This window comes from Bison bison, unplaced genomic scaffold (genome assembly GCF_000754665.1).
Source record: "Bison bison bison isolate TAMUID 2011002044 unplaced genomic scaffold, Bison_UMD1.0 scf7180017864519, whole genome shotgun sequence".
NCBI classification, from domain to species: domain Eukaryota; kingdom Metazoa; phylum Chordata; class Mammalia; order Artiodactyla; family Bovidae; genus Bison; species Bison bison.
In genome coordinates this window covers 1728777-1740876 of record NW_011495072.1, presented here as the reverse complement: position 1 = coordinate 1740876, position 12100 = coordinate 1728777, and the positions used below count along the sequence as shown (strand labels likewise).

The window sequence follows — 12100 nt, the reverse complement described above, 5'->3', positions numbered from 1 at the left end:
CTCTCTCTATAACTGGTCCCAACCTAGGACTTGAGAACAGGCATCAGAGGAGGGCAAACGCCACGCTGATAGTGTATTCTCACACCACTACCACCACACAGTGTGTCCATTTTCTTAAAGTTCAGGGCTAATTTAAGCGAATACACATGGGAAGGGAAAAAAATAAGCTGTTCTCTAAGTATGACATCCCTCAGATCCCAGGAGAAAAGAGGTGAAGGAGAAGACTCTGACACAAATAACCTCATGGGGCACCCCATTCCCTCTGTCCTGTGAAGGCCCATCTTCTCCCACAGGGCTCTTATGCGAGGCTCAGTCCCTCTCTCTGTACCAGCAAAACATTTACCCAAGCCCAGGTTACACAGTCGAAAATACAGAGTCACAGAGCTCTTGTGGAAAGTGCTCCTCTCTGGCTCCAACCCTCTATTTCATTCTGGAGTCTACACGTTCTCATATGCTGCTCAATCCCTAGATTCTGGTGGTTGATCAAGGTGGAGGAAATCCACTCACACTGGGCCAAGCCCAAGGCTTCACCACGATCTCTGACTTCAAACCAGTGAATATAAGTTTAATCCCTCTCCAGAAGAGGATTCTCTCAGTGCCTGTTCTTGGCAAGATGGAAGCATGAAGCCAAGACCCACAGAAAAACGGGGCTGAAATGTGTCATGTGGGTCCGGCCAGTTCCATCTTGCTAGGCCTGGCCTTTGTGGACTCCCCACCCTGACTGCTCACTGTGGACCTGGACCCTTCACAGCTTCCATTATGAAGCAAGGAAACAAAGACAACAGAGGAGGGGGAGCAAGCGTCCCATTCTTCCTCTACTTGCTACTTGGGGCCTCTGAGTCCTCACCCTTGGGTGGGGCTGCCACTGTGGAGGTCGTCTTGAGGCTCCGTTTCCGCTTCTGCACGTTCTGCTCCGGGTGGAAGAGGATGACGTAGGTCTTGGGTACATAGAGCATGCCGAGGGACACGGACGCGCTCAGGCTTAAGGACACAGTCAGTGTCGTGGTTTGGATGTAGATCTAAGCCACAGAGGAAAGGACCAGGTGGACTCAGCCCAGCTCTCGCCCACCCTCCGCCCCCACACAGCCTGGAAGTGAGTCCATTTCAATCAGCTGAATGGGAATGACCACATGATAAAGGAGAGCAGTGTGAACAAAGGCCCCCATGGCATGAAGAACTGAGTAACTGTGTGGCTCTGGTGTAGGCAGGAAGAAGGGAAAACAACACATGACCAAGGGGAGCAAGAGGTTTATTCACAGAGAGCCACACCTAGGGCAACAGTCTGCCTAAAAAGGGCTAGAGCATGTTAATAAATGAATGAACGTGTTTTCAAATACACAAATGAATGCATAAAGGAACAAGTGGGCAAACAAAGGGATCAAGAGGTGAATAAACTACAGTTCCACGGGGCATATGAATAAATGAATGCATAGCGGTCAAACAAATGAACTGACAGATGGATTGGCAGAGATAAATATATGAAAAGGTAACTTAATTAAAAAAAGTTAATTGGTGGGTAGAAGCATAGATGAACAAATGAATGAATGAACAAAGGGAAAGGGAAGGAGAGAACAACCAGAGGGAAACGAGAAAGACAAATGAGTACATGAATGAATCAGCCAGCCAATCAATCATTCATATGGGCCCAGCACTTAGAACAATTGAGCCGCTCCGTGGACAAGCAGGAAACAAATGAGGTCATGAAACCCAATGAGGTCGGGACCCAGATTACCTTTTCAGCAGATTGGGCAGTGCCAAAGAAGATAGGCACAAAAGCCAGCCAGATGATACAGGTGGTGTACATGGTGAAGCCAATGGGCTTGGCCTCGTTGAAGGTCTCGGGCACGCCACGGGCCTTGATGGCATACACCGTGCATGTGACCATGAGCAAGAGGCTGTAGCCCAGGCAACCAATGAGGGACAGATCGGACATGTCGCACTTGAGCACGCCTCTGGCCTGTTCTGGGTCCACCGTCCGCTGCTCTTCGTAGTCAATCACACTGTGCGGGGGCTGGGCCCCCAGCCAGGCCAACACTCCGACCACCTGCAGGAGGCAGCATGGTTATCAAGGACACACGCAATCTCACCCTCGACTGAGATCTCTGGCAGGGTAGGGTCGCTTCAAGGCTCCTGGCCTGTTGAGTGGAATGCTCAGGCCTGAGGCCACCGCGGAGACAGCAGGGTTGTCCAGGAGGGGGCTGCCTGGGCAAAGGCCAGTGACACAGGCAGGTGGGGAGGAGGGGCTGCAGGGGAAGTATGTGCTGGGAACATCAGGGCTGACCGGGTAAGGGGGGCTAGACGTCCTCTTCCTGGACTTCAACCACTATCAGTGCCGTTTACTGAGCTACACAAGGTGGCAGAGGATGAGATGGTTAGACAGCATCTCTGACTCGATGGACATGAACTTTCAAACTCCAGGAGATAGTGGAAGACAGGGGAGCCTGGCGTGCTGCAGTCCATGGGGTCGCAGAGTCAGACACGACTTAGTGACTGAACAACAACAAACAAGGGGAAGTGACTGCAGGCAGAGGCTCTGGAACTGTGACCCTAAACATACCTCCTCCATCTACCAAAGGGAACCCTCATAATCTGTTGCGAGGATGTGACGGCAGCTTAGGGGAGGAGTCAGTGCACGTCCCATTAATTTAGAACAAGGCCCAGCAGAGATGCTCCTCTCCATGGAGGCAGGATCGTGTGTTCTGCAGATATGAAAACACTAGCTGGATCCAATCTAACCATATGGGACACCTCATTCCTGAGGACCCCCTTCCTTCTCCAGATCCAAAGAACTGTTGACCAAGACATCATGAAATCATGTGGGAATGCATAGTGAAACTCAAAATAGAGAGGCACCGGATAGAGAGTGGTACGAATGCAAGCTTATGCTGGGTGGCCAGGGAGGTCAGAGTCAGTCACAGGCCCTAACAAGGAGCAGATAGAGAATGAATTCCTTCACAGTGAGGGAAGACATGACCTTGAGCCAAGGGAAGCTGGGCAGTAGGAACCAAGACACCTGCCTAAAGGTGGGACCTGGGAAAAGCTGTCCTATACACTTGTGCAGGCCACTCACTGAACAAGAATGCTTGATTTGGGAGGAATGAAGCCGAATCCTAGCCAGCACTTCAGTGCAATGCTGTGCACCGGGAGTAGGGCTATGTGACCCTAGAGGAAAGGAAGTTTTTAAAGGAATTTGTGCATTCAGAAGGAGCACCTTTTTGTGAGTCTCCCGAAAGCAGAAGCTCCATGAACAAGGGACTAATAAAATAAAACTCCACCCACTGTCTAGAAAGGAAGCATGGAGGCTCCTCTTATAACTCCTCTAAATGGGGGACAAAGTTGCCCATGAGAAATGAAAACTCAAGGGCTATGATACATGGGCATAGCAGCCAAAATGCACCTCACTGAGTTTGCAGCCTAAATAATTGACAGAAGAATTAGCATCCAGTACACATGGCAAACTCCTATAAAATCACAGAAAGTGAGCAAAGCACAGGAGCCGGCACAGGCACATTACAGAAGACAAAACCTCAAAGGCCAGCTGCACTAGAAAGGAGAGACGAATTAAAATAAGGAGACAGCCTTTCACATCCATTATATTGCTAAATAACCTTGTGACGGCGAAGGTGTGCATCTCTGAAAAGATTTGGGATTTCTAGAAAGGGAGGTCTAAAGCAGGGAGTCCATAGGTCAGCCAGAGGAGAGCACTGAATGTAAGCACCTCCATCCTGGGGTGAGGGGTGCCACGGAGGTTTCAGGCAGGAAGCAGTGAGGTGCCTTCCGAGGATGGGCTGGGCACTGAGATGCTGGCCCTGATGAAGGACATTCAAACCCATCTATATGCTGGAAGAGGGCAGCACCTTCCTGTTGTGGACATTTGAATGGACTGAGGGCCATGCGTGGGAATGATGCAGAGCTAGGTAGGAAGAAGAGTTCTCCTGGAGTGGAGAAAGAGCTGTGTCCAAATGACTTGAGCCCCCCACTTGGCCCTGAGAATTGGGCTGGCTCTGCAATGTCACACACACACCTGTCTCCTGCTGCTACTGCTGCTAAGTCACTTCAGTCGTGTCCGACTCTGTGCAACCCCAGAGACGGCAGCCCACCAGGCTCCCCCGTCCCTGGGATTCTCCAGGCAAGAACACTGGAGTGGGTTGCCATTTCCTTCTCCAATGTATGAAAGTGAAAAGTGAAAGTGAAGTCGCTCAGTCGTGTCCGACTCTTTGCGACCCCATGGACTGCAGCCTACCAGGCTCCTCCGTCCATGGGATTTTCCAGGCAAGAGTACTGGAGTGGGGTGCCATTGCCTTCTCCGCCTGTCTCCTAGTACCCTTTACATAACACGGGAGCCATTTCCAATGTTCTCTTACCATCTCAGAGGAAACCCAGAAGGAATTCTGCTTTTGCTGTACATATAGCATGACATTTTGGCTATTTATAGAACTGGATGCTTCATTCTACAGTAATATCATCAGACCCTATGCCTCTCATCCCGGTTACCCAGTGACTGGGCAGCAGGAACTCCCCTTATGGAAATAGATTCTCTGCTTAGGGGAAATTCATCAGGTATCTCTTTGCCCTGAGAGCCAAACTGTGGAACATCATGTTCAGTTTATGAAAATTATTTCACTGTTTTACAGAAAAATCACTGGACGCTTGCACTCCTCACCTTACTGATTCATTTTCCTCCAAGGATTAAGCAGGAGGAAACAGTTGCTCCTAAGTGAGTTCTACTTAAAAAAAAAAAGTCCCCTAGCTCCTGGTGCTTTTTTTTTATTTTTTTTAAACATAGAGACCAAAACAGAAGAGTGACTCTGATTTTTAAAGTGGAGGTCAGTGCCCATGCCCTCAGCCCCAATCCCATCTGCCAGCCCGTCAACTTGGAGCCTGCGGACTCACCTGCACGGAAGTGAGGCTGAAGGTGATGACGAGCTGCGAAGTGGGGCTGATGAAAGGCGGAGGCGTGACGGAGCGCTTCCCTTGCTCAAAGATGCGGTAGATGCGGTTGGTCTTGGTGAGCAGGGCCGAGTAGCTGAGGGAGGTGCCAAGGCCGAGGAAGAGTCTGCGGGTGGCGCAGACGGCCGCTCCGGGCTCAGCCACCATGAGGAAGGTGATGGCATAGATGAGGAAGATGCCGGTGAGGAGGACGTAGCTGAGCTCACGGCCAGAGGCGCGGACGATGGGTGTGTTGTTGTGCCGCACAAAGGTGGCCACCACCGTGGTGGTGGCCATGATGCCCAGCACGGCCAAGAGGAGGGGGGGGCCGCCCAGGGCGAGGACCAGGAGAGGCGGACCACCGGCGTGGGGCGGCAGCCCGTGTGGTTGCGCGTGGGCCTCATGTGCCCTGGGCAGGCCTCGCAAGTGAACTCGTCCACCTGGAAGCGGTACCCGTCGCAGGCCTCGCAGTGCCAACAGCAGGGGACGCCCTTCACCATCTTTTTCCGCTCCCCCGGCCCACAGGGGAGGCTGCACAGAGACTCGGGCACCTCTCGGGGGTCTCCTGACCACTGCAGTGCTTCCACCTGGAACAGGACACCGCGGCCTGTGACTCCGGCCCCCAGGAAGGTGGGCCCGCCTCCCTGCGCCCAGAGCTCAGCCTCTGCCACTTACATCCAGCCTGAGGGTCTCCGCCCACTGGCCCACCGCCTGGTAGCTGCCACTGCCTGCACTGCCATTGGTCGCCTGGTACTGGAAGATGTCATATCGCCCAGGCGCGTCCCCATTCTCATTGAACATCACAGGGGTTCCTGCGCTGCCTGGAGAAAGGAGAGCCTGTTATCCTCGGCTGGTTCTCTAGCCCATCGAAGGCCAGGACAAAGGAGGAGCTTAGCCAGCACGTGAAAAGGTGCTCAGTATCACCTATCATCAGGGAAATTGCAATCAAAACCCCGGTGAGATTCCTCCTCACACCCATTTAGGATGGCTGCTGTCTAAACAACAGAAAGTAAGTGTTGGCGTGTATGGAGACATTGAAACCCTATACTCCACTGATGGGAATGTAAAATGATGCAGTAACTATGGAAAACAGTATGGTGGTTCCTCGAGAAATTAAATAGAATTACCACATGATCCGGCAATTCCAATTCTAGGTATATACCCAAGAAGACTGAAAGCAGGGACTTGAAGAGAAGTTTATACACTTCTTTGTTCACAGTAACATTATTCACAGTAGCTAAAACACAGAAGAAATGCAAGTGTCCATGGACAGATGACTGGATAAGCAAACTGGGGTCTATACATACAATGGAATATTATTCAGCCTTAAGAAGGAAGGAAATTCTGACACATTCTACAACATGGATGAACCTTAAGAACACTATGGTAAGTGAAATAAGCCAGTCACAGAAGGACAAATACTGTGTGATTCCGCTCATCTGAGGTACTTAGAGTGGTCAAATTAATATTCACAAAAGGTGGAATGCGGGCTGCCAGGGGCTGGGGGAGAGAGGCATGAGGCGTTAATGTGTGATGGGCGCAGAGTTTCAGTTTTGCACAGTGAAGCGTTCTGGAGACTGACACCATTCAACTGCACTCTATGTGTTCACGCGTGCTAAGTCGCTTCAGTCCTGTCTGACTCTTTGTGACCCTATATACTGTAGCCTGCCAGGCTCCTCTGTCCACGGGATTTCCCAGGCAAGAATACTGGAGTGGGTTGCCATGCCCTCCTCCAGGGGATCTTCCTGACCCAGGGATCAAACCCATGTCTCTTTCCTCTCCTGGGAGGCAGGTTCTTTACCACTAGAGTCACCTGGGAAGCCAACTGTTTGTGTATGCTGCTGCTGCTCCGTCGCTTCAGTCGTGTCCGACTCTGTGCGACCCCAGAGACGGCAGCCCACCAGGCTCCCCCGTCCCTGGGATTCTCCAGGCAAGAACACTGGAGTGGGATGCCATTTCCTTCTCCAGTGTATGAAAGTGAAAAGTGAAAGTGAAGTCGCTCAGTCATGTCCGACTCTTAGTGACCCCCATGGGCTGCAGCCCACCAGGCTCCTCCGTCCATGGGATTCTCCAGGCAAGAGTGCTGGAGTGGGGTGCCATTGCCTTCTCCAATGCATGAGTATGTTACTACAGTTAAAAAAAAATAAGAAAGCTTAGGTATCTAGGTAAAAGGAAGAGTTCAGACTTAGAAAGGTACTGATTTGAACAATAAGCCTTATTTCTTTTAGAAGCTTGTTCTACTACCCTGCAGAGCTATTCTGGAGTGATATTATGGCATGCTCTTTTATTTATTTATTTATTTAGCCTCATAGCATGGGGGATCTTAGTTCCCCAACCAGGGGTCAAATCTGTGGCCCCTGCAGTGAAAGCGCAGAGTCTTAACTGCTGGACTACCAGGGAAGTCTTAAATCGTGCTCTTTAACAGGGAGCTTAGCAGAGAGAAGATGCTCGACACTTGGTGGAAGAACAGTTTTTAATTTTCTAAAGGATAGTAATTGAACACGATGTGAAGCTTTCCCCACAAACCATAAGCACAGCTGAGTCTATCTGGGCCTTTTCAAAAACCCTTACTCTGAGCCCTGACCATGTATCAGGCCCCCCACTGGTATCAGGGGGACAAAGATCCATACCCTGTGCTCAGGCAGCACAGGGCCTGACTGGGGAGGCATTTGGAAGCCTGAGGCGTGGAGTGGGACACCTGTCCACAGTGCGGGCAGTGCCCTGAGAGACCAGACGATTCCAGACTCTCTGCAGTGGCACAAAGAGTTGTGTGCGACCCTCTGAGAGGTCCAGGCAAAAAGAGTCACAAACAAGTTCTTCAGAACCTGGAATCTGCAGCCTGGGGCAGGGGGTGCTCAAGCCTGGGGAACAAGGAGTGTCAAAAACTGGTCCCCAGGACTTGGCCCAAGCCTCCAGCTCTCAGGCCCAGGTGCTCCCACTATCCCCTTCTGCTCTCCCAATCCTTCCATCTTGGGCTTTCCCAGGTCCTGAGAACTCCAACCCAGCAGGCGTCCCCTCACTCACAGAAGGGCTCTGGCTCCCACTCACCATTGAAACGCACGGCTCGAATATACTGCAGCAGTGTCCGACCATCAGTGGGCTCCATTGCTGGGCACAGGCCTGTGTGCCCGGGACAGAGAGCCTGTTGCATGCTGTGGAGGGCGTGGGCAATGGCGTACACAGCATCAATCACAAACTGCACCTTCCCTTCCTGCTCGTAGGCAGAGTCCCGGCCGATGCGTTCCTCACCTGTCCTAGGGATGCCCAGAGGAAGTGTGCCTGGCCCCCAGGTGCCCAACCTGGCTTCCCACCCTCTCCCTCTCCACCCTCACCAGCCACCCCGGGCAGCTCTCACCTGTGCATTTGCGAGTGGAATCGTCAGACTGGGTACCTGAGCTAGTCAGTTTGCAGTTAAAATTCTCTTCCCAGAACTCAGCAAACCAGATGTTTCGGCGGTTGTTCTCCAAGGATCGAGTCATGAAGTACTGGTCAAATCCTGAGAGAGAGGGAAGGAGGAAGGCGGGGAGGCACCCATATGAGCCAGCCATGGCTCACCACTTGGTTCCTTCACCACTTGCTGACTTTACAGCTGGGGATGCCCATGTGATCAATTTCTGGCCTGGCTGATGAGTTCAAAATCATCTAGGGACTCTGCAGTAAATTTGCAAACTCTGAGCCTCACCACATAAAAGAATTTTTTTCTGCCTTGTCTTTCCTGGTTAGGATGCCACTGTGAAGATGTAATGGGTGGAGCTTCAGCAGCCACTTTGTGAATGAGACATCACAATCAAGAAGACATATAGCAACTACAGAGGATGGTAGAGCAGAAGGGAGGACAGAGCTCAAGATTCTGAGAACATCGTTGACTCATTGCCCCAAACATGAAGTTTCCCCTACTTTGAGACCTCTTGTCTTGTGATGGAATACATTTATTGCTAAAACTACTCAGTCTAGTTTATTGCCTACAATTGAATGCATTCTAAGGGAAAGAAAGAGTGTAAGGGGCTGTGTGCACCTCCAAGAGGCTGGGAGCCCCTGGAAGTCAGGGCTCAGTATTGACAAGGGCCTGTACTTCACAAAATAGCCCTGAAGCACCTCATCAAGGTGTCTTTAGTTTAGCCTTTGGGGAAATGAGCAATCCTAATGTAAAGTGACCATCTTTTTTGCCTTCTTCCAGATATTCACAGGTGGGATGGAGGAGGAGCAGTGGAGAGGCAGACCTCATTAGTTGATCAGTAGGACAGTAAGTCCCACATCCTTGTTTTCTCTCCCTCTCACACTCATCTTCAAATTAGAGTGCCTTTGGCAGAACCAAAATGCAGGCACTGATTAAAACAAAACAAACAAAACTTAACAATTCTTCACCCTGTACAGTGGTGTGTGCATTTCTTCATTTGCCAATTCATTTCAAACACTGTTTGGAGGGATGTGTTCATAGAATCTCAGGATTCTAGAGTTCCCAGAAGGGACTCTGGGTCATGGTACAATTTTATAGAAGGGGGAAATGAGCACCCCCAAGAGGGGATCATTGTGGGGAAGGATAGATATGAGTGGGAGATGCAGGGGAGGGCATGCCTCCACTCACCATCAATGGAGGCCCTTTTGGGCAGGATGGTGATAGCTCCCACGGCCACATCCTCCAGGTTCAGGACAGGTGAGATCTTGGCTCCCCAGCTGTCTGAGCCAACCCACAGGAAGTGGCCAGTCAGGTTGGCCTGGCGTGCAGCCTCCAGAACCCTCCTGGTAAGAACAGTGTAGGGTGAGGGATGCCCTGAGGTCCTCCTCCTACTTAACCCTGGTCACTTTCCAGTCTTCTCTCACCATCTATCCCATTCTGCACCACTCAGCAGACCGTCGTTTATCAGGGAACGTAGGATGTAGGGAGTTTAGGACACTGGGTTTCTCAGGTAGTAAAAGGCCCAGCCAGGCTCTGACTCCAGGCCTGCCCTCTTGTTCTGCACACGGCTCCATGCTGTCTTTAAGAAGGGCCTGCCTTCTCCTGCTGGGGTTCAGGCTGGGGGCCATGCCTCCTGCTGATAACCTATTGCCCCAGGAGTTGTTCCCTGACAATTGTTACATGTGCCCACCAGTCTCTCGCCCACTGTTAATTATAGAATTAGCATTCTTATGTTTCTCTGGCTAGGCTTGCAGCATTGTGACCCAGACCAGGCCAGGTTCATTTCTGGGGCCACCAGATACAGAGAGAATGGTAGAAAAGGTATGCGGTGGCAGGAAGGTAGGAGGGGAAGAAAGAGGGGAAGGGAGGATGTACATGGCTGGGATACGGGAGATGAGGCAGTAGGGTCTTCAAGAAGAGCTACAGAAGAACACGCCCTCTGTCCCACCTGATGTCATCCTCGTTGGCGAAGATGATGATGCCCCGGGCGTTCGGTGTCTCCATGAGTCTCTTGATCACTTTATTGAATTCTCCTGGTTTTGGTTCCCTGGGAATCTTGATGGACTGGGCAATACAGACCCCCCCTGGGTGTCGGAGATGCCAAAGTCAGTCATTCACCCACCAAGGCCACCGCCACCCATGACTGTGGCAGGGACTGAGTCTTCCAAAGGAAAGGGTGCCTACCCACAGGGGCACCATCCAGGCTCCCCACTATAAACCCAGAGCCCCACCTCACAGCTTGCGCCCTGTCTGACGGCATTTCCATAGGCCCCTTCAGGCCTCAGACCACCCCCCTCTGCCCTGGCCCCAAGCTCACCAGCCTCTCGAGAGATCTGCACAAAAGCCTCAACCCCACTCTCGCCATAGTTGCCCTCAGAGGCCAGCGTGGACACGTAGTTCCATCCCAATGCCCGCACTATGTCCACCATGGCCTGGGCCTGGTAGGAGTCAGGAGGCACCACGCGGGAGAAGAAGTCATAGCGTGTGGAGTCGCTGAGCTCGGGGGCCGTGGAAGCGTAGCTGATCTGGGGGATCTAGAGAGAGGAAAGACACCCAGGCTGTGGATGGAGGGTCAGTCACCCTAGGTAGGGAAGACAATGAGGACCCAGGACCCAGGGGCAAGTGGGAGCAGCCTCTCCACATGGAGAGGCTGGAAGATGTGGAGAAAGACCTGCATTTTGTGAATGGGATTAACGGAATATGGGGTTCAAGTCCAGTCTGCAGCTGCCAGGCACTGGCTGCAGCATTCACAGCTGCAAGGGTAAAGAGGTAAAGGGACCTCTGTCAGCCCAGAGGAAGACACATTTCCCCAGTTCACATAAAGGGGTGGTCTGCAGAGGCGGGCATCAGCCCCAGGAGCGGCTGAGCAGGCAGGAGAGCTGGGAAGGGGCTGTGTGATTGAAGGTTGTGTCTGGTCTAACAGAGAGGCCTGTTTGGAACTGGGTTTATCCCAGTGCATTAGAGTGATTAATAATGGGGATTATGGATGAGCTGATTCAGGAGAAAGGATGGAGGCAGGAAGTGTGAAAAGAGACTGGTGGTGGGAGAGGCTAGCAGAGCAGAGGGGTGAATCCCTCATGTTAAAGAAAGACACAAGCAAACAACAACAAAACGGACACACACACAAAAGGGAGCAAGTGGGGGCTGGTGTGAAGGTCAGAGACCTGGAGGTTCTGGAAGAAGCAGATTGGAACTGGTCCAGGGGAGACAGAGATGTCTGAAGCTGAAACAGAGAAAGGGTGAAGTATGGAGACGTTATGGAAAGGGGAGGGGAAGAGCGAGAAGGAAAGAGCAAAGGGAGAAGAGAGAGAACTAGAGAAAAGGAGGCAGAGGAAGGCCCATGGGCAATTAATGGACGCCGTAGTTATCCCGGCACTTCATCTGCAGAACAACCTTCCTAGACAGGCTTGCGTCTGGCCCAGGGAGCAGGGCTTCTGGGCTAACTAGAGTGATTCTCGAAAGGAGACTAGACCTCAGGCACCCCCAAGAAAGACAAGGGAGAGACGCTGCACCCCGGGCGCGCCCCGGGCTCTCACCGCGAATAGGCGCAGCACGTTGGCGACCATGATGGAGACAGAGCTGGCCGAGGCGCCCACGACAGCCACCACGCGCTCCGGGGGCGCGGTGCGCAGCGGGGGGACCCCCGGGGCAGCGCACGGCAGCCTCTTCGCCGTCGCGGCCGCGGATCAGCGCCTGCACGAAGCTCAGCGCCTGCTCCAGCGCGTACGTGTCCCGCGAGCAGGTGTCGAGCAGCCTGGCGCCCAGGCGCACCCC

At 52.3% G+C, this 12100-nt stretch overlaps 1 protein-coding gene across 1 annotated transcript; it reads right to left on the bottom strand.

Annotated features, from left to right (window-relative positions):
- Nucleotides 1–815: 815 nt before the first annotated feature.
- Nucleotides 816–12100, bottom strand: GRM6 (glutamate receptor, metabotropic 6; the record flags this gene model as incomplete). Its single annotated transcript, XM_010831013.1, is given in 12 exon segments — nucleotides 816–1019; nucleotides 1733–2044; nucleotides 4894–5255; nucleotides 5258–5516; nucleotides 5605–5750; nucleotides 7978–8178; nucleotides 8285–8425; nucleotides 9515–9669; nucleotides 10275–10410; nucleotides 10644–10860; nucleotides 11863–11965; nucleotides 11967–12100. Coding segments are annotated over 12 exon segments (2370 nt in total), but the record flags the coding sequence as incomplete, so codon positions are not given.